This window comes from Heterodontus francisci, chromosome 29 (genome assembly GCF_036365525.1).
Source record: "Heterodontus francisci isolate sHetFra1 chromosome 29, sHetFra1.hap1, whole genome shotgun sequence".
In the NCBI taxonomy this organism is placed as follows: Eukaryota; Metazoa; Chordata; class Chondrichthyes; order Heterodontiformes; family Heterodontidae; genus Heterodontus; species Heterodontus francisci.
In genome coordinates, this window is record NC_090399.1 from 3,267,115 (window position 1) to 3,292,560 (window position 25,446).

General features: G+C 43.9%; 1 protein-coding gene across 1 annotated transcript in view; it reads left to right on the top strand.

Annotated features, from left to right (window-relative positions):
* Positions 1 to 22,237, top strand: part of LOC137346343 (uncharacterized) — a 43,162-nt gene extending 20,925 nt beyond the window's left edge. The window contains exons 12-19 of the mRNA XM_068009854.1: positions 873 to 1,229; positions 2,377 to 2,560; positions 3,546 to 4,021; positions 4,113 to 4,208; positions 4,302 to 4,535; positions 5,448 to 5,470; positions 7,053 to 7,168; positions 20,917 to 22,237. Of these exons, the coding sequence (XP_067865955.1) occupies positions 873 to 1,229; positions 2,377 to 2,560; positions 3,546 to 4,021; positions 4,113 to 4,208; positions 4,302 to 4,535; positions 5,448 to 5,470; positions 7,053 to 7,168; positions 20,917 to 21,467 (2,037 nt within the window). The 3' untranslated portion in view covers positions 21,468 to 22,237. The remainder of the gene's footprint in view (positions 1 to 872; positions 1,230 to 2,376; positions 2,561 to 3,545; positions 4,022 to 4,112; positions 4,209 to 4,301; positions 4,536 to 5,447; positions 5,471 to 7,052; positions 7,169 to 20,916) is intronic.
* The last annotated feature ends 3,209 nt before the right edge of the window (positions 22,238 to 25,446 follow it).

Consider the following 25,446-nt stretch of genomic DNA (forward strand, 5'->3'; position numbering starts at 1 on the left):
CAGTCCTGGTCACCCTGTAACCACGTCTCCATATAATTTATAATGGCAATTAAATCAAACCGATTTACCTCTATTTGTGCCTTCAAAATCATCTACCTTGTTATGAATGCTGCATGCATTCAGATAGAGTGCCCTTAACTTTGTTTTAACATTATTCCTCATTCCGATCCTATTTGATGTTTGCCTCCACCTGTCTGCCTTCCAGTTTTGCTTACTACTTCTCTACTTCCTGTTACCAGTTTTGCTTCCCTCCAATCTGAGCTCCCTCTCAGGTTCCCAACCCCCTGACAATTTAGTTTAAACCCTCCCAACAGCACTAGCAAATCTCACTGCAATGATATTAACCCCGGTCCTGCTACGGTGCAACCCGTCCATCTTGCACAGATCCCATCTACCCAGTGCCTCAGAAAAGGGAAGGCAGTGGCGTCGTGGTAATATCACTGGACTAGTAGCACAGAGGCCCAGACTAGTGCTCTGGGGACATGAGTTTGAATCCTACCAAGGCAGATGATGAAATTTGAATTCAACTACTAAATCTGGAATTAAAAGCTAGTCTAATAGTGACCATGAACCCATTGGCGATTGTTGTAAAAACCCATCTGGTTCACGAATGTTCTTTAGGGAACATCTGCCATCCTCACCTGGTCTGGCCTACATGTGACTCCAGATCCACAGCAATGTGGTTGACTCTAAATGCCCTCTGAGATGGTGCAGCAAGCCACTCAGTTCAAGGGAAATTAGGGATGGGCAATAAGTGCTGGCCTTGCCAGCGATGCCCACATCACATGAACAAATAACAAAAAGATCTAATGCCCTCTCTCCTGCACCAATTCTCTAGCCATGTTTTAAATTGCTTAATCCTCCTATTTCAGTGCTCACTGGCATGTGGCACTGGAGTAATCCTGAGATTACTGCTTTTCAATTTCTTTCCTAACACCTCAAACTCCACTTTCAGGACCTCATCCCGGTTCTTACCTATGGTGTTAGTACCAATGTGGACCATAACCTCTGGCCCTCCCCCAGAAGAATGTTCTGCAGCCACTCTGACATCCTTGACCCTGGCACTGGGAAGGCAACTCACCATTCTGGCCTTTATATGTAGAGAATTACAGTACAAGGAGTTAGAAGTCATGCTTCAACTATACAAAGTCCTGTTTAAACCACACCTGGAGTTCTGTGAGCAGTTTGATCGGGGGGTGACTATACGAACATACGAATTAGGAGTGGAAGTAGGCCGTTCGGCTCCTCGAGCCTGCTCCACCATTCAATAAGATCATGGATGATCTGTTTGTGTTTCAAATTCCACACTCCCATCTACCCCCAATACCCCTTGATTCCCTTTCCTAACAAGAATTGATCTACCTCCACCTTAAAAATATTCAATGTTCCTGCTCCCACCACCTTCTGAGGCAGAGAGATCCAAAGTTGCACAACCCTCAGAGAAAAGATTTCTCCTCCTCTCTGTCCTAAAATGGCGACCCCTAATTTTAAAACAGTGCCCCCTAGTTCTTCTGCAGACGTGTTTCACCTGGATCGCCTTGGAATCCAAAAGCTCCCACATAACACAGCTGCAACAGAACACGTGTCATGGTATTGTTATTTGTGCGATTGGATAATTTACTTTGATCACTTTCTTAATTAACTTAGAATAAGTCCGACATATAGTAGAATTAACTCTGCTTATTAAATGCTGGTATCACCTTCAACCAAAGTTATATTTTTCTTGATTACACAGATATGTAGATCTTCCTACTGGTAATAGACCTTACCAATGATAATAAAGCTTTGCCAATACTAATAAAACCTTACTACTATTGATAAACCTTACAAATATTGTTAACGCGAATAATAATAAAGCTTATGTATTAAGTTGTCCTAATTTGAACTAATACACTCCCTGCTGGTCAGTCTCTCTCTCATTCTAGTTTTTAGTTTATATACTAATGAATCGATCAAGTCTTATTTTACACTTGATTGATTGAGATTGAATTAAATTACAAGTTTACCAGTATACTCACCCCGGCCGGCTTTCTGCTTCACTGCTCTCTCTGTTGATCGTGACGTCACTCTCACTGTCACTGGGTCAAAATCCTGGAACTCCCTTCCCAACAGCACTGTGAGTGGACCTACCCTCCATGGACTGCATCGGTTCAAGAAGGCAGCTCACCACCTCCTTCTCAAGGGCAATTACGGATGGGCAATAAATGCTGCCCTAGTCAGTGACACCCTCATCCCATGAATGAATGAAATAAAAAACTCCATGTGGCAGCGAGTTCCACATTCCCACCACTCCCTGTGTAAAGAAATTCCTCCTAATATTGGAGGAAAGATGACTCTCCAAGGCCTTCCAGCATCAGTTGATGTTTTTGTTTTCAGGTCCATCGTCCCTGGGAAGGATCCATTGAGCACAAAGACCTGTGTTATGGATTGTCTGGGAGGACCCAACCTCGACAGAAAATCCACTGCATCATCTCTCCAGACTTCCTCTGTAAACAAACATTCCAGATACAGGTGATCAACCTCCTCTGCCCCAGTGTCAGGGATCAGCTGCGACTCAATGGTAATGTTATTCCCTCTAAGTCAGAAAATAGTGGGATTGAGTTCCACTCCAGGGATTTGTGAGTATAATCTAGACAGACACTCTCCTGCAGTACTGAGGGAGTGAGAGAATGTGAGAGGTGGTGTTTTCCCAATGAAACATTAAACTTTCTTCTTAGATGAATGGATAATGATTGTTTGGCTCTATTCTAACATGGACAGGGGGATTCTCCCCTGTGTTCTTACTGATATTTATCCCTCAATAAACACCGACAAAACAGATGTTCTGGTCACTTGCTCCATTTCTGTGTTCAAGGTGACTGATGTATTTCCCCACATCACCACAGTGACTACACTTCAAAAGTACTTAGTGCTCTTTAAAGAACTTTGGGACGTCCTGGCATTGTGAATGGCGCTATATAAATGCAATTTTTTCTGTCTTGCAACGAATATCAAACCTCACAGTCTCAATTCCTCTAAAGATTGTTGACCCTTAACTGCCCTCTGAAATTGCCGAATAAGCCAATCAGTTGTAAAGGACAATTAGGAATGGGCAACAAATGTTGGTCTTGCCAGTGACGCCCACATCCCATGAAAGAATTTAAAAGATCTTTCTCTGTCCCTGTGCTGAAAATGTCTTCTTGACGTTTATGCCACTTTGTGTTTCCTGGTGAGCGGCTGCAATCATTAACACAATTCAGTTTATGGATCTGGATCTTACACCCTGTTTCACCAGAGAGTTTGTAATCGGCAGTGAGTTCAGTCTGGAGCAAAGTGCAATGCAATCTCCATCCCCACCCATCTCCGTCTCCTCCCACCCTCCACTGCCAACTCTCCATGGACCTACACCCTCCCAGCCAGGGTTCAATTCCTCCTTCCTGTCCTGTTTGTCCTTCATGCTGCTCTCAGTTTTGTCTTGCTGTGTAAAAGTCGATGGGACATGGACTAGTATATAATAATAATTCCCTTTGTATTGGAGTGAACTTCATCGGGAAATCTCTGAACTGAATGTGTTCGGCAGAGCAGTCACATCCAAAATGAAACCGGTTTGAATCAGGAAGTGCTGAGTGTGAACATGGCTTCCAGACTGAAGACTGAGAGTTTGGCCGAGGATTTAATTTGTCCCATTTGTCTTGATTTCTTCACTGATCCGGTTACACTGGAGTGTGGACACAACCTCTGCCGCTCCTGTATCACCCAGTGTTGGGAAAAGGAGATAAACTCCTGCCCGGAATGTCGAGAGGAATTTCAGGAAAGAAACTTCAGCGTAAATCGGACCTTAGCGAGTCTGGCCGAGAAAGCTCGAAAATTAAAGCTGAATCCGGAAGAGAAGGAAAGTAAACTTCACTGTGAGGAACATCAGGAAGAACTGAAGCTGTTTTGTGAAACTGACAAGAAATTGATCTGTCTGATTTGTAGAGATTCGCGGGAACACAAATCTCACAACTTCATGCCCGTTAAAGAAGCTGTTGAAATCTACAAGGTGAAAAGGAAAAACATTTTACAAACTGATAACTTTATTACATTTTCATGGTCTAACATTTTGATTCTGTGATTTTCTCTCCCAATCCCAGGATCAGCTGAAATCTTCCTTAGATTCTCTCACAGGGAAGAAGTCGGTGGTTCTCGAAACGGAACTGAAACAGAAACAGAAGATTTCTGAAGTTAGGGTAAGGTCTCCCTGTGCTGATTTTCTGGGATCTCGGTTAGTTTTGTTCCCTTTATTGCGGGACATTAATTCTGTTTCACATTTCATTCTGCAGGAACAGTCGAGCAGTCTGCAGACCCACATCACATCCGAGTTCACTAAAATGCACCAGATTCTCATGGAGAAAGAGCAGAGTTTACTCAGAGATCTCGGGGAAGAAGAGGAGAAGATTCTAGAAACAATGGAGAAAAATCTTCGAGATTTTCAGGAGAATTTAAATTCTATTGAGGAAAAGCTTTCAAAGTTGCAGAAACAGATGGAGCAAAGAGACGAGCTAATATTTCTGAAGGTGAAGGAATATATTGTGGGTCAGTTCAGTGAAACTTCACACAGTCACAAATAACCGATATTAATTGTGAAATAAATGGATCAGTTAATGAAAAAATTAGAAACAAAATTAAACTGAATTTTTTCTATTCGGGGCGTTTCTGCTGTTGTCACCAAACAAACCGGCTCCCACACTGTCTGCAGAATCCCGGGAATACCGGCAACCTCCCGGGAATGAGTTGTTGTGATCTTGATACTTGGTTTGTAATTATTTCCGTGTTGTACCAGTTTAATTTTCTGCTGGAACTCACATTGTAATCCAGTTACAGTTCCATGTTGTGAGTGTGTGGGTGTGTGTGGTACAGTGGGTGTGAGAGTCACTGTCACTGTGAGAGGGACTGATGTTAAGTTCCAGTATCTGACACAAAGATCAGACTTTTCAACATAATACTATCATGGATCCTACAGCATAGAAGGAGACAATTCGGCCCATCCTGCCTGTGCTGGCTCATTGAAAGAGCTATCCAATTAATCCCAATCCTCCTGCTCTTTCCCCATAGCCCTGCAATAGTTCCCTTTACAAATATATATCCAAATCCCTCTGGAAATTACTATGGAATCTGCTTCCTCCACCATGTCAGTCAGTGCATTCCAGATCATCAAAAGTTATTGTTAAAAGAAAAATCTCCATCTTTTTTGTCAATGATCTTGAAGATTTGTGTACGTAATCCCCCAGTCTCTCTGTTCCTGCACCCCCTTTAAAATTATACAATTTAGTTTATATTGCCTCTCCCCATTCTTCCTTCTAAAATGCACCATTTTACAGTTCCATGTTAAATCTCACTGCCCTGTGTCTGCTCAGTTCACCAGCCTGTCTGTATCCTCCTGAAGTCTGTTACTATCATCCTCACTGTTTGTGATTTATTTATTTCAGGAGGAAGCTTGTCGGAAGAGAAGGTAGGACATGCTCTTTACTGAAACTCTGCACAGTTTGATAAAATAACTCATGAAACTGTTATTATGGATGTTGACGGATTTCTTTCTTAGTTTTGTCACAACATTAAAGGATTGTTAGTTGGGCAACAATAACTCCGATTATGTCTCACACACTAGAGTTCTTTTAATAATAAGCTTTATTGCAGTGATTAAACAGTATTAGATTTTATATAACTACTCTACAATATTGTATTCAATAACAAGATGCCATAAACATTAATACAACCTGCTTCCCAGGCCCGAGGTGATGACTTGCAGGCTGTCGGCTGCCAGCGAGGCTGTGACCTTCTGACTGACCCTGAGAGAGCCACACGGCCCATGTTTCCAAGCAGTGGGTCATCCATGTGTCTGAATGGCTCCTGACCAACCCGAGAAAGCAAAACTTTAAAAGGAAGAGCGAGTTCTATTTTTATACTATAATACAACCTTACTCTGTGCCCATAACAACCACAAGAGCAACAACTTGTATTTATATAGCGCCTTTAACATAATACAACAGGAGAATTATAAATCAAAATTAGACACTGAGCCACAGAAGGAGATATTAACACAGATGATGGAGGTAAGTTTTAGAAAGCATCTTAAAGGAGAAAAGAGAGGGAAAGAGGCGGAGATGTTTAGGGAGTAAATTCCAGAGCTTGGGGCCTTGGCAGCTGAAGGCCCAGACACCAATGGTGGAGAGACTAAAGTCAGGGATGTTTAAGATGCCAGAAGTAGAGGAGAGCAGGTGTCTCGGAGGGTTGTGAGGCCCACGTATTACAGAGCTGGACATTAAGCTGCTTCCCAATTTTAGATGTTTACACAGTTTCTAATAATTTCAGCCTTTGTCTTTGTTCTCCAAGCTTTGTTTCTAATAAAGCAAGTGCATTATTTTTTTTTATTCTTTCATGGGATGTGGGTGTCGCAGGCCAGGCCAGCATTTATTACCCATCCCTCATTGCCCTTGAACTGAGTGGCTTGCTCGGGCATGTAAGAGTCAACCACATTGCTGTGGATCTGGAGTCACATGTAAGGACAGCAGATTTCCTTCCCTAAAGGACATTAGTGAACCAGATGGGGTTTTACAACAATCAACAAATGGTTTCATGGCCATCATCAGACTAGCTTTAAATTCCAGATTTATTAATTGAATTCAAATTCCACCTTCTGCTGTGGTGGGATTCAAACCCATGTCCCCAGAGAAATACCCTGGGTCTCTGGGTTACTGGTCCAGTGATAATACCACTCGGCCACCACCTCCCCAGTAAAATAAATAAATAAGTAAATGTTTATCTTCTCCTGTGGTATGTGATATCTGGGTAACTAATCTGTTAGGCTGTTACCTTTTTGTTTGACATGGGTGTTTCCATTCTCTGCTCTTGCATTTACAAGGTATCTTTTGCTCAGTTATAGAAACAAGATTAACATTTCACTTTCTACCACATTTGCTCAAACATGAAAAATGCTGAAAGATCAGAATGTTGGGATAGTTTGAGCATTTAAATAATTTCTGAAATATTCTAACATAGACTAATTTATAACATCAGCTGTTTAATACTTACAGGATTCGTGAGGAGAATAACACACTCTCAGTCAAAGATGGCGCCCTGTCTATCGGAAAGTTCAAAGGCCCTTTACAGTACACAGCGTGGAGAGAAATGATGGACGTCATTAATCCCGGTAAAACTCTGATATTTATTTTCCTGATTATAAATCCAGATGTGAAGGGACTAAAGGGTCTCCAGATTAAATATTCACATTGACAGTTGTTAATCCCCGGGATGTTCTCCATTCTCATATTGTGCTTTCTGTGGATACCTCTGGGTAAGTGACTGAAGCCATCAGCACTGTGTGTTACAGCAGTAAAGGGATCTGTATAACCAGAGGAATAGAGCACGAATCTCAGGATGTGAGACTGAATTTCTAGAGGAGTCTGGTCTGTCCCTGTCTGGAGTTCTGGGTAACATTTTTATCAATGTATTGTCAGGAAGACAGGCAGGTATTGGAGAGCATGTGTTCAATGGCAGCTAATCTGTCAGTTGGAATGAGACACCTTAGTCAAGAGGAGTGGCTGCAGAAACTGTGAGTCTGCACTGGATAAGGGAGGGCTTGTGGTGATCTTATTGAAGTATTCAAGATTCAAAACAGTACAGAGAAGATAAACATCCATCAGTTTAATATAGTCACAGAGTCTACAACAAAGTAGGGATAGCCTCAAACGGAGAAAAGAGAGGGTGAAAGGACAGTTTAGATTTAAGGGGGTTGAGTTTTTGAGTGGCCCCATGGATCGGGCAGGCAGTGAGCTCAATGTTCACTCCATGAATTTGGTCAGAGGTCCAATCCACTCTCAGGGTTGGTCTTCAGTACAATATTGCTGGCCAGTTGTCCATGGATTTATATTGTGGGAAGGTGCTCAGTGGTCCTTGAGGAAGGAGACAGGAAATCCGCCAACACCTCTGTTGAAGAGATGGGGGCATGAATATACAGTAGGAGGTGAGAGGGAAAGCAAAGGATCAGTGAGCAGCAGTAAGAACAATTCACACACCTCCTGGTCACAGAGAGATTGTTACAAAAGAGAAAAAACTTGCTTTTAAATAGTCCCTTTCACAGCCAATGACGTTCTCGGGGGTAGGTGGAAATGTGGAGTAATCAGCTCAGCCATGAACTTATTGAATGGAGGAGCGGGCTCGAGGGGCCGAGTGGCCTATTCCTGCTCTGAATTCATATGTAAGTACTTTTGAGGAATAGTCACTGTTGTAATGTAGGAAATGAGGAAATATATTTATGAACAGCAAGGTCGCACAAACAACATTGTGATAATGACAAAGTCATCTGTTATGGTGATGTTGGTTGTGGGATTAATATTGGGCAGGTCACCAAAAGTACTAATTCCTTGAATTATTTCCGATGGGGTTTCCAGTGGTCCCTTTACGACCAGTGGTTCGGCCATTTTGTAGACTGTTCCACCAGGTGGGGCTTGCACAGCTAGTGCTCCATCCAAAGGAAGACTAAGATTGCATTGAGTCCCCATGTACATAAAAGGTCTCCAGTTTGCAGATACTAATGAGGCTTCCGCCATGTTTAGTGTGGGAACTCTGGATAACTATTTCACAGCTGTTAAATAATTGCCAGCGGGTATTAGTGGGAACCAGGTAGTAAGTACTGTGTGTGACTTTAGTCTCATAACTGCTGCATTTATGGTGTAAATCTGAGTGATAGTGAGATGTAAATCACTCCCAACTACTTTATGTGGAGGATATGGAAAGTAAAGGAGGTCTATTTGGCTGAGGTTGTCAGCAACTTCAAGAGAGAGTTTGATAAACAGCTGGCAAAAATTCTAAACCCAAATCTGATTGAGCTGCCTGGGCTTGGAGAGAGTGATTGTGAGGGCTGAGGAGAGAGTAGGACAAATTTGAATAACCCTGCTCCACTGGGCATACTTTTTCCTTCATTCATGGATATGAGCGTCACTGGCAAGGCCAACATATATCACCCATCATTAATTGTCCTTGAGAAGCTGGTGGTGAACTGCATTCTTGACCAGCTCCAGTCCATATGTTATAGATACATCCACAGTGCTGTTAAGGAGGGAGTTTGAGGATTTTGATCCAGTGACAGTGAAGGAACAGCAATATACTTCCAAGTCAGAATGGTGTGTGCCTTCACCGGGAACTTGCAGGTGCTGGTGTTCCAATGCATCTGCTACCCTTGTCCTTCTAGGTGGTAGAGGTCACATGGAAGGTGCTGTGGAAGGATCCTTGGTGAGTTGCTGCAGTACATCTTATAGATGGACACATTGTACGCCGGTACGCCAGTGATGGAGGGAGTGAATGTTTAAGCTGCTGTATGAGGTGCCGATCAAGAGAGATGCTTTGTCTTGGATTGTGTTGAGTTTCTTGAATGTTATTGCAACTTCATTCATCCAGGCAAATGGAGAGTTTGCTACCTCACTACTGACTTCTGCCTTGTGACATTGGACACGCTTTGGGGAGTCAGGAGGTGAGTTACTTGCCACAGAATTCTCAACCTCTGACCTGCTCTTGTAGCAACAGTATATTTCTGACTGGTCAAGTTCAGTTTCTGGTCAGTGAGAACCCCCAGGATGCTGATTGTGGGGAGTCAGTGATGGTAATGTAGTTGAATGTGGAATGCAGTACTTCAATATCTGAGGAGTCGCGAATGGTACTGAACCCTGTGCCATCATCAACGAACATTACCACTTGTGACCATATGATGAAGGAAGGCCATTGATGAAGCAGCTGAAGATGCTTGGGCCTAGGACTGAGGAACTCCTGCAGTGATGTCTTGGGACTGAGATGATTGGCCTCCAACAACCACAACCAACATTTTTGTGCTAGGTATGTCTCCAACCAGTGAACAGTTTCCATCCTGATTTTTATTGATGTTGATTTTGCTCGGGTTCATTAATGCTGCACTTGGTCAAATGCTGCTTTGATGTCAAGGGCAATAACTCTCACCTCACCTCTGGAATTCAGCACTTTTGTCCAGCGTTGGACCAATGCAACAATGCGGTCTGGAGCTGAGTGGCCCTGGTGGAGCCCAAACTAAGTATCAGTGAACAGATTATTGTTGAGTAAGTGTCACTTTCTAGCACTATCGATGACCCCTTCCATCACTATGCTGATGATTGAGAGCACACTGTTGGGTAATTGGCCGAATTGCATTTGTGGACAGGACATATTTGGAGAATTTTCCAGTGTGTAGCTGCACTGGAACAGATTGGCTTGGAGTGTGGCTAGTTCTGCAGCACCAGTACTCAGTAATAGAGCTGGGATGTTGTCAGGTCCCATAGGCTTTGCTGTATCTAGTGCCTTCAGCCAATTCTTGTTATCATGTGGAGTGAGTCAAATTGGTTGAAGATTGCCATCTGTGATGCTGGGGACCTCACAAGGAGGCTGAGATGGATCATCCACTCGGCACTTCCAGCTGAAAATGGTTGTAAATGCTTCAGTCTTGTCTTTTGTCCTGACGTGCAGGGCTCCCCCATCACTGAGTATGGGAGTGTTCATGGAGACGCCTCTTCCAGTTATTTGTTTAATTGTCCACTATCATTCACAACTAGATGTGGCAGGACTGTAGATCTGTGGACTCGAGGTTACAATCAGATCAGCCATGATCATATTGAATGGCGGAGCAGGCTCGAGGGACCGAGTGGCCTATTCCTGCTCCTAATTCGTATGTTTGGATGATCCGTTGGTCGGTGGATTGATTAGTTCTGTCTATAGCATGCGGCTTCCACTGTCTATCACACATCATCTTGTTTATAGCTTCACAAGGTTAGCACCTCGTTCTATGTATGCCTGGTGCTGCTCTCCTACACGACTCATGGAACAAGGATTGGTTCCTTGGTTTGATGGTAATGTTAGAGTGATGGATATGCTGGGCCATGAGTTCTTTTTTATTTGTACATGGGATATGGCATCACTGTCCAGACCAGAATTTATCGTCCATCCCTAACTGCCCTTGAGAAGGTGATGGTGAGCTACCTTCTTGAACCGCTGCCGTCCATATGGGATAGGTACACCCAGAGTACTATTAGGAAGGCAGTTCCAGGATTTCGACCCGCAACAGTGAAGGTACGGCGATTTAGTTCCAAGTCAGAACGGTGTGTGGCTTGGAGGGGAACTTGCAGGTGCTGATGTTCCCATGCATCTGCTGCCCTTGTACTTCTAGTTGGTAGAGGTCGTGGGTTTGGAAGGTGCTGTCTCAGGAGCCTTGGTAAGATCCTGCAGTGCATCTTGTAGATGGTACACACTGCTGCCACTGTGTGTCGGTGGTGGAGGGAATGAATGTTAGTGAATGGGGTGCCAATCAAGAGGGCTGGATGGTGTCAAGCTTCTTGAGTATTCCTGGAGCTGCACTCAACCAGAAAAGTGGAGAGTATTCCATCACATTCCTGATTTATGCCTTGTAGATGGTGAACAGACTTTGGGGCAGTCAGGAGGTGAGTTACTCACCACAAGATTCCGAGCCTCTGACCTGCTCTTGTAGCCACGGTATTTATATGGCTACTCCAGTTCATTTTCTGGTCAATGGCAACCCCCAGGATCTTGATAGTGGGGGATTAAATGATCCAAATGCCATTGAGTGTCAAGGGGAGATGGTTAGATTCTCTCTTGTTGGAGATGGTCATTGCCTGGCACTTGTGTGGTGTGAATGTCACTTGCCACTTTTCAGCTGAAGCGTGTATGTTGTCCAGGTCTTGTTGCATTTGGACTCGGACTGATTCAGTGTCTGAGGACTCTTGAATGGTTCTGAACATTGTGAAATGATCAGTGAAAATTCCCACTTCTGACCTTATAATTGAAGGAAGGTCATTGATGAAGCAGCTGAAGATTGTTGGCCCAAGGACACTACCCTGAGGAACTCCTGCAGTGATGTCCTGGAGCTGAGCTGATTGACCTCCAACAACCACAACCATCTTCCTTTTTGCTAGGTATGACCCCAACCAGTGGAGAATTTCCCCCCGATTCCCATTGGCTCCAGTTGTGCTAGGGCTTCTTGATGCCATACTCGTTCAAATGCTGCCTTGATGTCAAGGGCAGTCACTCTCACTTCAGATTGTGTTGAATACAATTCTGCTGCTGCCTGATGGATTGGATGCCCATTTTTGAGCTGAATCTATTCCATCCAGCTTGCTGGCAATGCTACACAACATGATGGAGGGTGTCCTCAGTATGAAGATGGGACTTTGTCTCTTCAAGGAGTGTGCGGTTGTCACTCCTGCCAATACTGTCATGGATAGATGCATCTGAAAGAGGCAGGTTGGTGAAGACGATGTCAAGTAGGTTTTCCCTCTTGTTGGTTTTCTCACCACCTGGTGTATGCTCAGTTTATGTCCTGGCAGCTATATCCTTCAGGGTTCGGCCAGCTCGGTCCGTAGTGATGATACAGAGCCACTGTTTGTAATGGACATAGAAGTCCCCCAGCCAGAATTTATTCTCTGCTCTTGCTACCCTCAGTGCTTCTTCCAAGTGGTGTTCGACATGGAGGAGCACTGGTTCATCACCTGAGGGGGGGGCTGCGCAGTAGGTGGTCATCAGCAGAAGGTTTCCTTGCCCATGTTTGAGCTGATGCCATGAGACTTCATGGGATCTCTAGTCAATGTTGATGACAGTCAGGGCCACTCCTTCCCGACTGTATACCACTGTGCCAGCACCTCAGGTGGGTCTGTCCTGTAAGAGGGACAAGGCATACCCAGGGATGGTGATGTAACAGTCTGGGACATTGACTGTAAGGTATGATTTGGTGAATATGGCTATGTTTGGTTGGTCACCTCTGCTCAGTCTGAAAGCATGACCCCGAGCTTCCGGTTGCTTGCCATTTCAACACAGCCCCCTGCTCTTATGCCCACATATCTGTCCTGGGCTTGCTGCAGTGTTCCAGAGGAACAGCATCTCATTTACTGATTAGGCACGCGACAGCCTGCCGGACTGAATATTGAGTTCAATAATATCAAAGCATGACGGGCCCCCCTTTATATTTTTAGTTATTTTTTTCTTTTTTATTTGTTTATTTATTTTAGTTTTTTTCATCATTCACTTTTTTTTCCATGTGCCTGCCCACTTTATTTTCATGCTTGTGCTTTGGGCCAGGACTCTTCATTTTTCTGTCAATTAATACCCTCTCTGGACTAACGCTTTGTCTTTCAGCACACTATTAACATATAATGTTCCTTTTCTCCATGACCTTCTGGTCGGTTATTCTCTGTGACCCTGTCCTATCAACACATTTTTTGTTATCGCTTGCCCCACTCCCACTTTATTTTCTTAAAACCGATTACATTTCTAATCTTTGCCAGTTCTGATGAAGGGTCACTGACCTGAAATGTTAACCCTGCTTCTCTCTCCACAGATGCTGCCATACCTGCTGAGTATTTCCAGCAATTCTTGGTTTTATGTCGGGCTGGTGCTTCCCTAGTCTGTGGGACAGCTCTGCCACATTTGGCACAAGACCCCAGATGTTAGTGAGGTGGTCTTTGCAAGTTCGACAGGGCAGTGTGTGCCTTGTCATTTCCGGTGTCTATGTTGATGCAGTGATCCAACTGGTTTTATTCTCATTTAACTTTTCTGCACCAAATGAGTTTACTAGGCCATTTCAGAGGGCAGTTAAGAGTCAACCATATTGCGATGGGACTGGAGTCACATGCAGGCCAGACCAGGTAAGGATGGCAGATTTCCTTCCTTGAAGGACATTAGTGAACCTGCCTTATATCACAACAGAAAATACATTTCAATTGTAATACATTGTGGGAAGTAGTTTGAGACATTTGTCAGGAACATAAGTTTCTCATTCAGGTGTAATTGCAGTGTATTTATTTCCAACACATCTCTTCTGCTGGACTCTTGCTAATCTGTGAAATATTTTATTCAAAACAGTAATTTCATTGTGACCTTTGAAAACAGCTGCTTAAACCCTAGTTTAGAACCACACTAGAAAGTCATCACATCACCTTTGAAAGCAGCTTCATACAGTAACACTAATCCCATCATCACTCACTTCAACCTAGACTCTCACCCACTTTCTCTGATCTGCTTTGAGTTATTTACAGTTCTTACTTCACTCCTTAAATACACATTTATCACTGTTCTGATATTTTATACCAATATTTCTACTGGATAAAACATCAAAACTCAGTTCAATGTTTCCTATCATTATTTTTATTCTCATGCTACATTATTCTCTTTAGTGTACATATCCATGGGGCAAATAACCAGTCAGAAGATTGGGTGCCAATGGAATGCAGAATGGAGGCCCAGCCTCCTCTCCTCCACTGTTTAAGATCCCTGCCCCTGATAGTGAACACAGTTTATCTCAATCTACAAGTACAAGCTACACGTTAAATCTACCTGTACAGATCACATTGCCCATCCTCGACCCTGCTTGTTCTGTGTTTTTACCTCTGCTCTTTTCAATGGCTGAAACTCTGCCCCCATTAGATTTACTAAACTTTTGGATTCCTCGGCCATTAGGACTGTGCTGCCCTGCTGAGAAACACTGTGTCTATAAAACTGGACATGGGTTGGAAAACAGGCGGTAGCGCCTGTTCTATGCTGCACCAACCCCCTTCCCATTAAACCGCTGTCCATCCAACTTCTCCAAGTCTTCCGTACTATCTCACATTGTAAATGGTTCCCTCCCCTCACGTCCTATCCAACTTCTTTTCAGATCCACTGTCATAAACCCCAACTGAAAAACCCTCACCCTCAATCCCTCTGTCCTTGCACTTGTTCTCCAACCTTACTTTCTTCTACAAAGTCCTTCAACATGCAGTCACTTCTGAAATCCATGTCCATTTTCCCTCACCTGCATGTTTGGACCACACCACACAGATTTTCATCCCTGTCATAGCCCCAAAATGACCCTAATAAAGGTCACAAATGACATGCTCTTTGACAGTGAGTACAGTGCACTATCCCTCCTCATCCTCCTGGACCTCTCTGCACCCATTGACATGGTCAACACCACCATTCTCCTCCAATGTCTCTCCTCAATTGTCCTACTCAGTTGGACTGTCTTTACTTGGTTCCACATTTGTCTATTTGATTGTAGCCAGACTAACTCCAGCAATGGTTTCTCTTCCTGCCCCCACACTTTACCCCAGGAATCACCCAATTATTTATTCTTGGTCTTCTCTTACTGATCTACATGCTGCCACTTGGTAACCTCATCCATAGAAAGAGGGTCAGTTTACAGATGTACACCACTGACACCCAGCTCTACCTATCCTTGACCTCTCTCAACCCTTCCACTGCCAGTTTGTCCGGAAACCAGTTATGGGGGAGTCAGATTTTTTGCAGTTAAACATCAGGAAGATTCAAGACATTGGCTTTGGAAATCGCAAACAACTCTGTTCCGTTGTTACCAACTCCATCCCCTCCTTGTCCACCGTCTCAGTGTGAACCAGACCCTTGCTGTCCTATTCAGTCTGGAATTGTACTGCTGATTGTGATCAATCGAAGAGTGTCTGGGACATTGTCTCGACCACATGGTGTATAAATAGTCATTTGATGGTACAGACTTCAGTATTGCTGAAAATAGAGGCATGTTATCGAAGCTTTTCGTCTTGCACTCATCAGGACAATCCACAAGAATGCCAATGTAGGAGAAAACAACAACTTTATACTGTATGACAAGAGAGTGCTCATTGATTGGCGAGTGAACTCTGATTGGTAGAGGCATTGCTATTGAGAATGCACCAGTTTCTGGTGACTGACAGTTAACTGTCAAGCTTAGTTTGAAATTTAAACCAGGCAGTTTGACTCTGATTGGTCAAGGCATTGCCCTGAGGAATGAACCAGTGAATGGCTGTCACTTATTTTGTTTTGCTGAAACAGGCGCAAAGAACAGTGCCTTGTTTATTAATAGATGTAGCTTCCAGTACGTGCAAATGCACCACACAGTCAGCCCTACTGACAATCTTAAACTGAGGATTATTTAGCAAATGTTGTCCAGTTGTGGAATCACATCTAATCTTGGACATTGTGTTTTTAGTTATGCAAGCATTGGCTGGTTGGGTACGGCGGGTACCTTGCCCTTTGCGAACAGCAGAAAGGACATGTTGCTTGATACGATCTGCCAGTCTTTGGGACGTACGGCCTATATAGCTAGCATCACACTGACATTTAAATTCATATATCACATTACTCATTTGTGTGATAGGCAGGACATCTTTTTGGCTTGACGACAGCATCCTGTTAGTGGTGAAGACCACACGTGTTGTTCCTGCATCTAGCTTCACCTGTGCCTCAAATTTTTGGGATACATTACCCTTGCAGGATAATTTGACACAGACTGGGTACTGTTCAGGGCTGAAAATGACGGCCTTAGGGTCGTTGAAAAGTTTCTGCAAAATACAGCAAGAAATGATCTGTTCAGGGTAGCCATTGTCATGCAGGATGTCTAGTACGTCAAGGAAAAGGAGTTCATTTGACTGCTTCATTTCAAAGGTCAATTTGACCGCAGGATGGAGCCCATTAAGACGTGAAAGGAAATTATTGCACGCAACTGCGGATTCAACTGCAGCAAACATATCATCTGCGTATCGGAAATATGCAAGAGTCATAAAGTCATAGAATCATACAGCATGGAAACAATCCCTTCGACCCATCGTGTTTGTGCCGGTTATCAAGCACCTAACTATTCTAATCCCATTTTCCAGCACTTGGCCTGTAGCCTTGTATGCTATGGCATTTCAAGTGCTCATCTAAATATTTCTTAAATGTTATGAGGGTTCCTGCCTCTACCACCCCTTCAGGCAGTGCGTTCCAGATTCCAACCACACTCTGGGTGAATTTTTTTTTCCTCAAATCCCCTCTAAACCTCATACCATAAATCTATGCCCTCTGGTTATTGACCCCTCCGCTAAGGAAAAACGTTTCTGCCTATCTAACCTATCAATGCTCCTCAAAATTTTGTATGCCTCAGTCATGTTCCCCCTCAGCCTTCTCTGCTCTGAGGAAAACAACCCTAGCCTTTTCAGTCTCTCTTCATAGCTGAAATGCTCCTGCCCAGGCAACATCTTGGTGAATCTCCTCTGCACCCTCTCCACTTCAATCACATCCTTCCTATAGTGTGGTGCCCAGAACTGTACACAGTACTCCAGCTGTGGCCTAACCAGTGTTTTAAACAGCCTGTGGTACACCACTGGTCACAGGCTTCCACGCGCAAAAACAACCCTCAACCATAAACCTCTGCTTCCTACCGCTAAGCCAATTTTTGGATCCAGTTTGCCAAATTGCCCTGGATTCCATGGGCTCTTAACTTCTTCACCAATCTCCCATGCAAGAGCTTATCAAAAGCCTGACTGAAATCCATGGAGACTACATCTACTGCTTTACCCTCATCTACTAATCTCGTAACCGCCTCGAAAAATTCAATCAAGTTAGTTAGACACGATCTCCCCCTGACAAAGCCATGCTGACTATGCCTGATTATCCCTGCCTCTCCAAGTGGAGATTAATGCTGTTCCTCAGAATTTTTTCCAATAGTTTCCCAACCACTGATGTTAGACTCACTGGCCTGTAATTACCTGGTTTATCCCTGCTACCCTTCTTGAACAATGGTACCACATTCGCGGTCCTCTAGTCCTCTGGTACCTCTCCTGTGGCCAGAGAGGATTTGAAAATTTGTGTCATAGCCCCGGTATCTCCTCCCGTGCCTCACATAAAAACCTGGGATACATCTAATCTGAGCCTGGGGATTTCTCCACTTTTAAGCCTGCTAAAACAGCTAATACTTCCTCCCTTTCAATACTAATCTGTTCAAGTGTATCACAATCCCCTCCCTGATCTCTACACCTACATTGTCCTTCTCCATAGTGAACACTGTTCAAAAGTAATCATTCAAAACCTCATCTATGTCCTCCGGCTCCACACACAGATTGCCACTTTGGTCCCTAATGGGCCCTACTCTTTCCCTGGGTTATCCTCTTGCTCTTAATATACTTATAAAACACCTTAGGATTTTCCTTTACCTTGCCCGCCAGTGTTTTTTCATGACCCCACTTCGCTCTCCTAATTACTTTTTGAAGTGCCCCCCTACACTTTCTATACTCCTCTAGTGCCTCCACTGTTTTCCACGTTCCAAATCTGCCATAAGCCTCCTTTTTTTTCCTGATCCAATCCTCTATCTCCTTTGACATCCAGGTTTCCCTGGACTTGTGGTTCCTACCCTTCACCTTAATGGGTATAGGTTGGCTCTGAACTCACACTATTTCCTCTTTCAATGACTCCTACTGGTCTGATGTAGAGTTTCCTACAAGTAGCTGCTCCCAGTCCACTTTGACCAGATCCTGTTTTATCCCCCAATTCAGTAACTTATTTCCGGTCCGTCTTTGTCCTTTTCCATAACTACCTTAAATCTTACAGTTATGGTCACTATTTCCAAAATGCTCCCTCACTGACACTTCTCCCACTTGTCCAGCTTCATTCCCTAGGTTTAGTTCCAGTACTGCCCCTTCTCTTGTAGGACTTTCTCCATTCTGGCTCAAAAATCTCTCCTGTATGCGTTTTAAGGTTAGGTGTCATTTCCTCAAAGTCACATTTCTCATGGAACCCAACAAGGATGTTTGCGTGGGTTGAGTCCAGAGGGGGTCCCATGGCAACACCATCTATTTGGGCATACATAGTGTCGTTAAAATGGTGCAGTCAAATGAGCTTCCTTTCCTTGATGTACTAGTTGAGAAATCTGGTAAGGGGTTCTCTACCACAGTCTACCACAAACCTACCTTCACTGGTCAGATTATGCGTTGGGATTCTTACAGTTCCACACATTATAAGATTGGTTTTATCGGAATCCTCGTAAATAGGGCCTGAGCCATTTGCTGACCATGCAAGCTTGATGCTGAAATAGGGTGAATCAAAGACATCATTTAGGCATTGGAACTAGTTTTGAGGCAGGTGAGACCTGTACAAGATAAATGGGCTCCACCTTAACAGGACCAGAACTAATATCCTCGCAGGGAGATTGCTGGTGCCGTTGGGGAGGGTTTAGACTAGCTTGTCAGATGGGTGGGAATCTGAAGGGTAGCTCAGATTGGAAGTATAGGCCACCAAACCAGTAGTGGTAGTGTGGGGCATGGCACGGCATTAATCAGGAGATTAGAGAAGCATGTAGCACGGACAATACAGTAATCATGAGTGACTTCAATCTACATATAGACTGGGTAAACCTAATGAGCACTGATGCTGTGGAGGACGTGTTTCTGGTGTGTGTTTCGGGATGGTTTTCCAGGGCAATATGTTGAGGAACTGACCAGAAAACAGGCTATTTTACATCCACTATTATGTAATGAGAAAGGGTTAATTTACAATCTTGTTGTCAAAGAACCTTTCGGGAAGAATGACCATCATATGATAGAATTTTACATTATATTTGAAAGTGAGGTAGTTCAATCTGAAGCCAGGGTGTTAAATATGAACAAAGGAAATTATGAAGGTATGAGGGGCAAATTGGCTGAGGTGGATGGGGAAAATACATTAAAAGGTATAACAGTACATAGGTAATGGAAAGTCTTTAAAGAATTATTACATAGTTTGCAGCAACTATGCATTCCTTCAAGGCACAAAAACTCCAAAAGAAAATCCAGTCAATCATTGCTAACAAAGGAAGTTAAGGATTGTATAAGATTAAAAGAAAAAGCCTACAAAGTTGCCAGAAATAGTAGTAAACCTGAGGATTGGGAGGATTTTAAAATACAGCAGAGGAGGACCAAGAAACTGATAAAGAAACAGAGAATAGAATATGAATGTAAACTGGCAAAAAAAATAGACTATAAAAGCTTCTATAGGCACGTACAAAGGAAACATTTCTTTTGTGGGCGGCACAGTGGCGCAGTGGTTAGCATCGCAGCCTGACAGCTCCAGCGACCCGGGTTCAATTCTGGGTACTGCCTGTGTGGAGTTTGCAAGTTCTCCCTGTGTCTGCATGGGTTTCCTCCCACAGCCAAAAGACTTGCAGGTTGATAGGTAAATTGGCCATTATAAATTGCCCCTAGTATAGGTAGGTGGTAGGGGAATATAAAGACAGGTGAAGATGTGGTAGGAATAGGGGATTAGTGTAGGATTAGTATAAATGGGTGGTTAATGGTCGGCACAGACTCGGTGGGCCGAAGGGCCTGTTTCAGTGCTGTATCTCTAAATCTAAACAAATATCTTCTCTAAGACAAATGTGCGTCCATTCCAGGCAGAGACAGGAGAAATTATAATGGGGAATTAACAAATGGAAGAGAAGCTAAATGATTACTTTGTGTCTGTCTTCACTGAGGAAGATGCAATAAATCTCCCAGAATTAGAAATCCAAGGGACTCGGGAGAATGAGGAATGTAAGGGAATTAGCATTTGAGTATTCCTGTAAACAGAGACATTTTGTTGAAACTTTTCATCTTGCACTCTTCAGGACAATTTGCAAGAATACCATGGAAGGGAAAGCAACAAATTAATACTGTATGTGAAGAGAGTGCTGATTGGTTGGCAAGTGGGCTCTGATTGGCAGAGGTGTTGCCATGGCGAATACAACAGAAAGAACTGTACAGACAGAAGCCTGTTTCAGCGAAACAATATAAGAGACAGCCATTCGCTGGTTCATTCCTCAGGGCAATGCCTTGACCAATCAGAGTCAAGCTGCCTGGTTTAAATTTCAAACAAAGCTCGGCAGTTAACTGTCACTCACCAGAAACTGGTGCATTCTCCATTCACCATCTTCCCTCTCTCTCCCCTCCCTCTCTCTGCCCAAACACTTCCCTCTCTCTCCCTCCTCCTCATCATCTCCTCTCTGTCTCTCCTATACCCTCCTCCTGCCCCTCACTCCCTCCTCCTCACTCTCCCTCCCCTCATACCCAGTGTCCTCAATCCCGTGCTCCTCCTCCTCTCTAAATCACTGACTGTGTTATTTTAACTTTCCCCCAGCTCCAGCCTCTCTGACTCTGGATCTGAACACAGTGAATCCCCGGCTCATCCTGTCTGAGGACCGGACCAGTGTGAGAGTCGGAGACAAACGGCAGCGGCTCCCTGACACCCCGGAGAGGTTTGATTTCTGGCCTTGTGTCCTGGGATCGGAGGGATTCACATCAGGGAGACATTACTGGGAGGTGGAGGTGGAGAACAAGACTTGGTGGTGGCTGGGAGTGGTCCGAGAGTCTGTGAACAGGAAAGGAATAATCTACCCGGAACCTGAGACTGGATACTGGATTGTGAGGCTGTTTAACGGAAGATATTATTTTGCCGCCACCTCCCCCTCACTGACCCCCCTCACCCCGAGTGTGAATCCCCGGAAGATCGGGATTTACCTGGACTATGAGGGTGGACAGGTGTCATTTTACAATGCGGACAACATGTCCCATCTCCACACTATCATCCACACTTTCACTGAGAGAATCTTTCCCATCTTCAATCCGGGATGGAACTTCGACAGGAAAAACTCTGCACCGCTGAGAATCTGCAGGTTTAAAAGTCACTGATTCCCTCCCACTGCCTGTTACAATGACAGAATAAGGAGGAGGGAAGTTTGCTCTACAATGAAGTAGGAATGCTGTGTGAGAAATGACAAGATATTTTCAGTTGAATATAAACTGGGGAAAGAAGGAGGGGGAGTGAAGAAACAAATAGAAGCTGAATTGTAGAGAGGAACTGAGTGGGTAGAATGAGCTGTGAACTGCAGGAACCCGGTGACCTTCCTGCCTGTAATGTTACTCCACAGGCGGAAGGTGGCGCTACATGGCCGTGTTTGAGATGAATCAGTGAAACACCTCTGCTGACAAGCGCTGTTATTAAACTAGACAATAGAAGCAGCACTTTCTTCAAAAGGCAATTCACTGCTTCATTAAACACCACAAACACAAAGAAAATGTCTTGTTTATTCTATGATCACCTTGCTCCAGCCTGGAACCTCCCTGGTCTGTGTATCTCAGTAAACACACCAAGCAGTGCTCAGCAATTCTGACACCACCTTCTGATTTAGACACAGACACTGCAGACAGATGAAGCAAATACTTTTATTTCTGTGTACAGGGTGTTCGGGTATCTGGGAGTCCTCCAGTATATTCACTATTAGTATAAGTGCTTCATTAGAAAATGTACCTGTTAAGATACTGCCAGCAAAGATTATCTGTACATATGTTTTGACCGAATATCTCCATGTGTGTCTCAATATCATCTTTTTGTTTTCTGATGCTCCTGTGATAAGCAGCTTGTGACATTTTATTACATTAAAGGCACTATATAAATCTCAGTTGTTTTGTTTTACCTTTCTATTAATCTAAGTGACTATTATGCCTTGCAGGAGTGGATAACAGGAACAAAGTGGTGGTTGGAGGAGAAACAGGAAAATTAAAAAGGGGGTAATGGGGAATATGATCAAAAACAGGAGCCTTCTGTGCGTGCTATCCCTATAATTGGACAATAAAGTGATGGCTGTAAGTCAATGATTGGTCTTACTAAATGTAATTGTTTTGAATTATGGAAAGAGGGAAAATAAGACCAGGGCTCCTTTGTGTGGAAGTGTAGAAACTTCAACAGACACTCAGAGGACGAGCCAGGGGCTACAGGCACGTGTTACTGCGACTTTCCCCCCAAGACATAAACAGTGTAATATAATTCTCAATTGCAGAATGCATGGTTTTGTGAAGGGGAGGTCGTGTCTCACTAACTTGATCGAGTTTTTTGAGGAAGTGACAAAGATGATTGATGAAGGAAGGGCAGTGGATGTTGTCTATATGGACTTCAGTAAAGCCTTAGACAATGTCCCTCATGGCAGACTGGTACAAAAGGTGAAGTCACACGGGATCAGAGGTGAGCTGGCAAGATGGATACAGAACTGGCTCGGTCATAGAAGACAGAGGGTAGCTGTGGAAGGGTGCTTTTCTGAATGGAGGGCTGTGACTAGTGGTGTGCCGCAGGGATCAGTGCTGGGTCCTTTGCTGTTTGTACTATATATAAATGATTTGGAGGAAAATGTAGCTGGTCTGATTGGTAAGTTTGCGGACGACACAAAGGTTGGTGGAGTTGCGGATAGTGATGAGGATTGTCAGAGGATACAGCAGGATATAGATCGATTGGAGACTTGGGCGGAGAAATGGCAGATGGAGTTTAATCCGGACAAATGTGAGGTAATGCATTTTGTAAGGTCTAATACAGGTGTGAAGTATACAGTAAATGGCAGAACACTTAGGAGTATTGACAGGCAGACAGATCTGAGCGTACAGGTCCACAGATCACTGAAAGTGGCAACGCAGGTGGATAAGGTAGTCAAGAAGGCATACGGCATGATTGCCTTCATCGGTCGGGGCATAGCATATAAAAATTGGCAAGTCATGATGCAGCTGTAGAGAACCTTAGTTAGGCCAAACTTGGAATACTGCGTACAATTCTGGTTGCCACACTACCAGAAGGACGTGGAGGCTTTGGAGAGGGTACAGAAGATGTTTACCAGGATGTTGCCTGGTCTGGAGGGCATTAGCTATGAGGAGAGGTTGGATAAACTTGGATTGTTTTCACTGGAACGAGGTGGAGAGGCGACCTGATAGAGGTTTACAAAGTTATGAGCGGCATGGACAGAGTGGATAGTCAGAAGCTTTTTCCCAGTGTGGAAGAGTCAGTTACTTGGGGACAATGGTTCAAGGTGAGAGGGGCAAAGTTTAGAGGGGATGTGCGAGGCAAGTTCTTTACACAGAGGGTGGTGATAGCCTGGAACTTGCTGCCGGGGGAGGTGGTGGAAGCAGGTACGATAGCGACGATTAAGAGACATCTTGACAAATACATGAATCGGATGGGAAGAGAGGGATACGGACCCTGGAAGTGCAGAAGGTTTTAGTTTAGACAGGCATCAAGATCGGCGCAGGCTTGGAGGGCCGAATGGCCTGTTCCTGTGCTGTACTGTTCTTTGTAAATTATTGCTCAGATACTGCAATACATCAAGTCTCATTTGTGCTGAATAAATTTTATCACTGCCACCAATACAGATCAACTTCGAATCATAACTCTTATTAAAGAGAAAACCTAATAACCAAACAAGGAGACAACACCTCAAAATTTATCAAACTGTTTCAATATTTAGTTACAATGATGTACTTTGTTTCCTATTGAACTCCTCAGGATAGAACATTCAAAGATAAACACAATTACAATTTCAAAATGAAATTAATCTGAATATAAATGAATATGGAAAGAAAAAAAGAACTTGTGTTAATATCCAGCACCTTTCACAGCCTCCGGGCTTCCCAAAGCATTTTACAGACAATGAAGTATTTTTGAAGTACCGTAACTGTTGAAATGTAGAAAATAGGACAACAGATTTCTTCATATTAAGATCCCACAAACAGTGTTGTGATAAAGACCAAATCTGTTTTAGTAATGCTGATTGAGGAATAAATATTGACCAGGACTCCAGGGATGTCTAAAAATGACAAGACCCAATTGGGTGCAGGATGTTGGTCCTCGTTGCACCAGTTTTATCCCATAAAGCAGGTAAAACGAGGTCCAATTTCTATCCCATTATCCACAAACACAGAATTAATATCCACATTAAGCATTCAAATCCCTCCACTGGCATCATCAACTCCAAAGCTATTACATACCTGAAGAATATTAACTCCTGGATCCATTAGGTGCTGTGGGCCATCAACAGCAGCAGAATCGTACTCAACCACAATCTGTAACCTCATGGCCCGGCATATCCCCCCACTCTATCATTACCTTCAAGCTGGGGATCAACCCTGGTTCAATGAAGAGTGCAGGAGGGCATGCCAGGAGCAGTACCAGACATACTGCAAAATGAGGTGTCAACCTGGTGAAGCTACAACACAGGACTGTTTGCATGCCAAACAGCAGAAGGAGCATGCGATAGACAGAGCTAAGAGATCCCACAACAAACAGATCAGATCCAAGCTCTGCAGTCCTGCCACATCCAGTCATGTATGGTGGTGGACAATTAAACAACTAAATGGAGGAGGTTGCTCCAAAAATATCCCCATCCTCAATGGTGGGGGAGCCCAGCAAATCAGTGCAAAGGATAAGGCTGAAGCATTTGCAACAATATTCAGCCAGAAGTGCTGAGTGGATGATCCATCTCAGCCTCCTCCTGAATTCCCCAGCATCACAGATGCAGGTCTTCAGGCAATCTGATTCACTCCATGTGATATCAAGAAACGTCTGAAGGCACCGGATACTATAAAGGCGACTGGTCCTGACAACATTCCGACAATAGTACTGAAGACCTGTGCTTCAGAAATTGCCGCGCCCCTAGCCAAGCTGTATCAGGACAGCTATAACACTGGCATCTACCCGGCAATGTGGAAAATTGCCCAGGTATGTCCAGTACACAAAAAGCAGGACAAGTCCAACCCGGCCAATTACCACCCCATCAGTCTACTCTCAATCATCAATAACGTGATGGAAGGGGTCGTCAACAGTGATATCAAGTGGCATTTACTTCGCAATAAC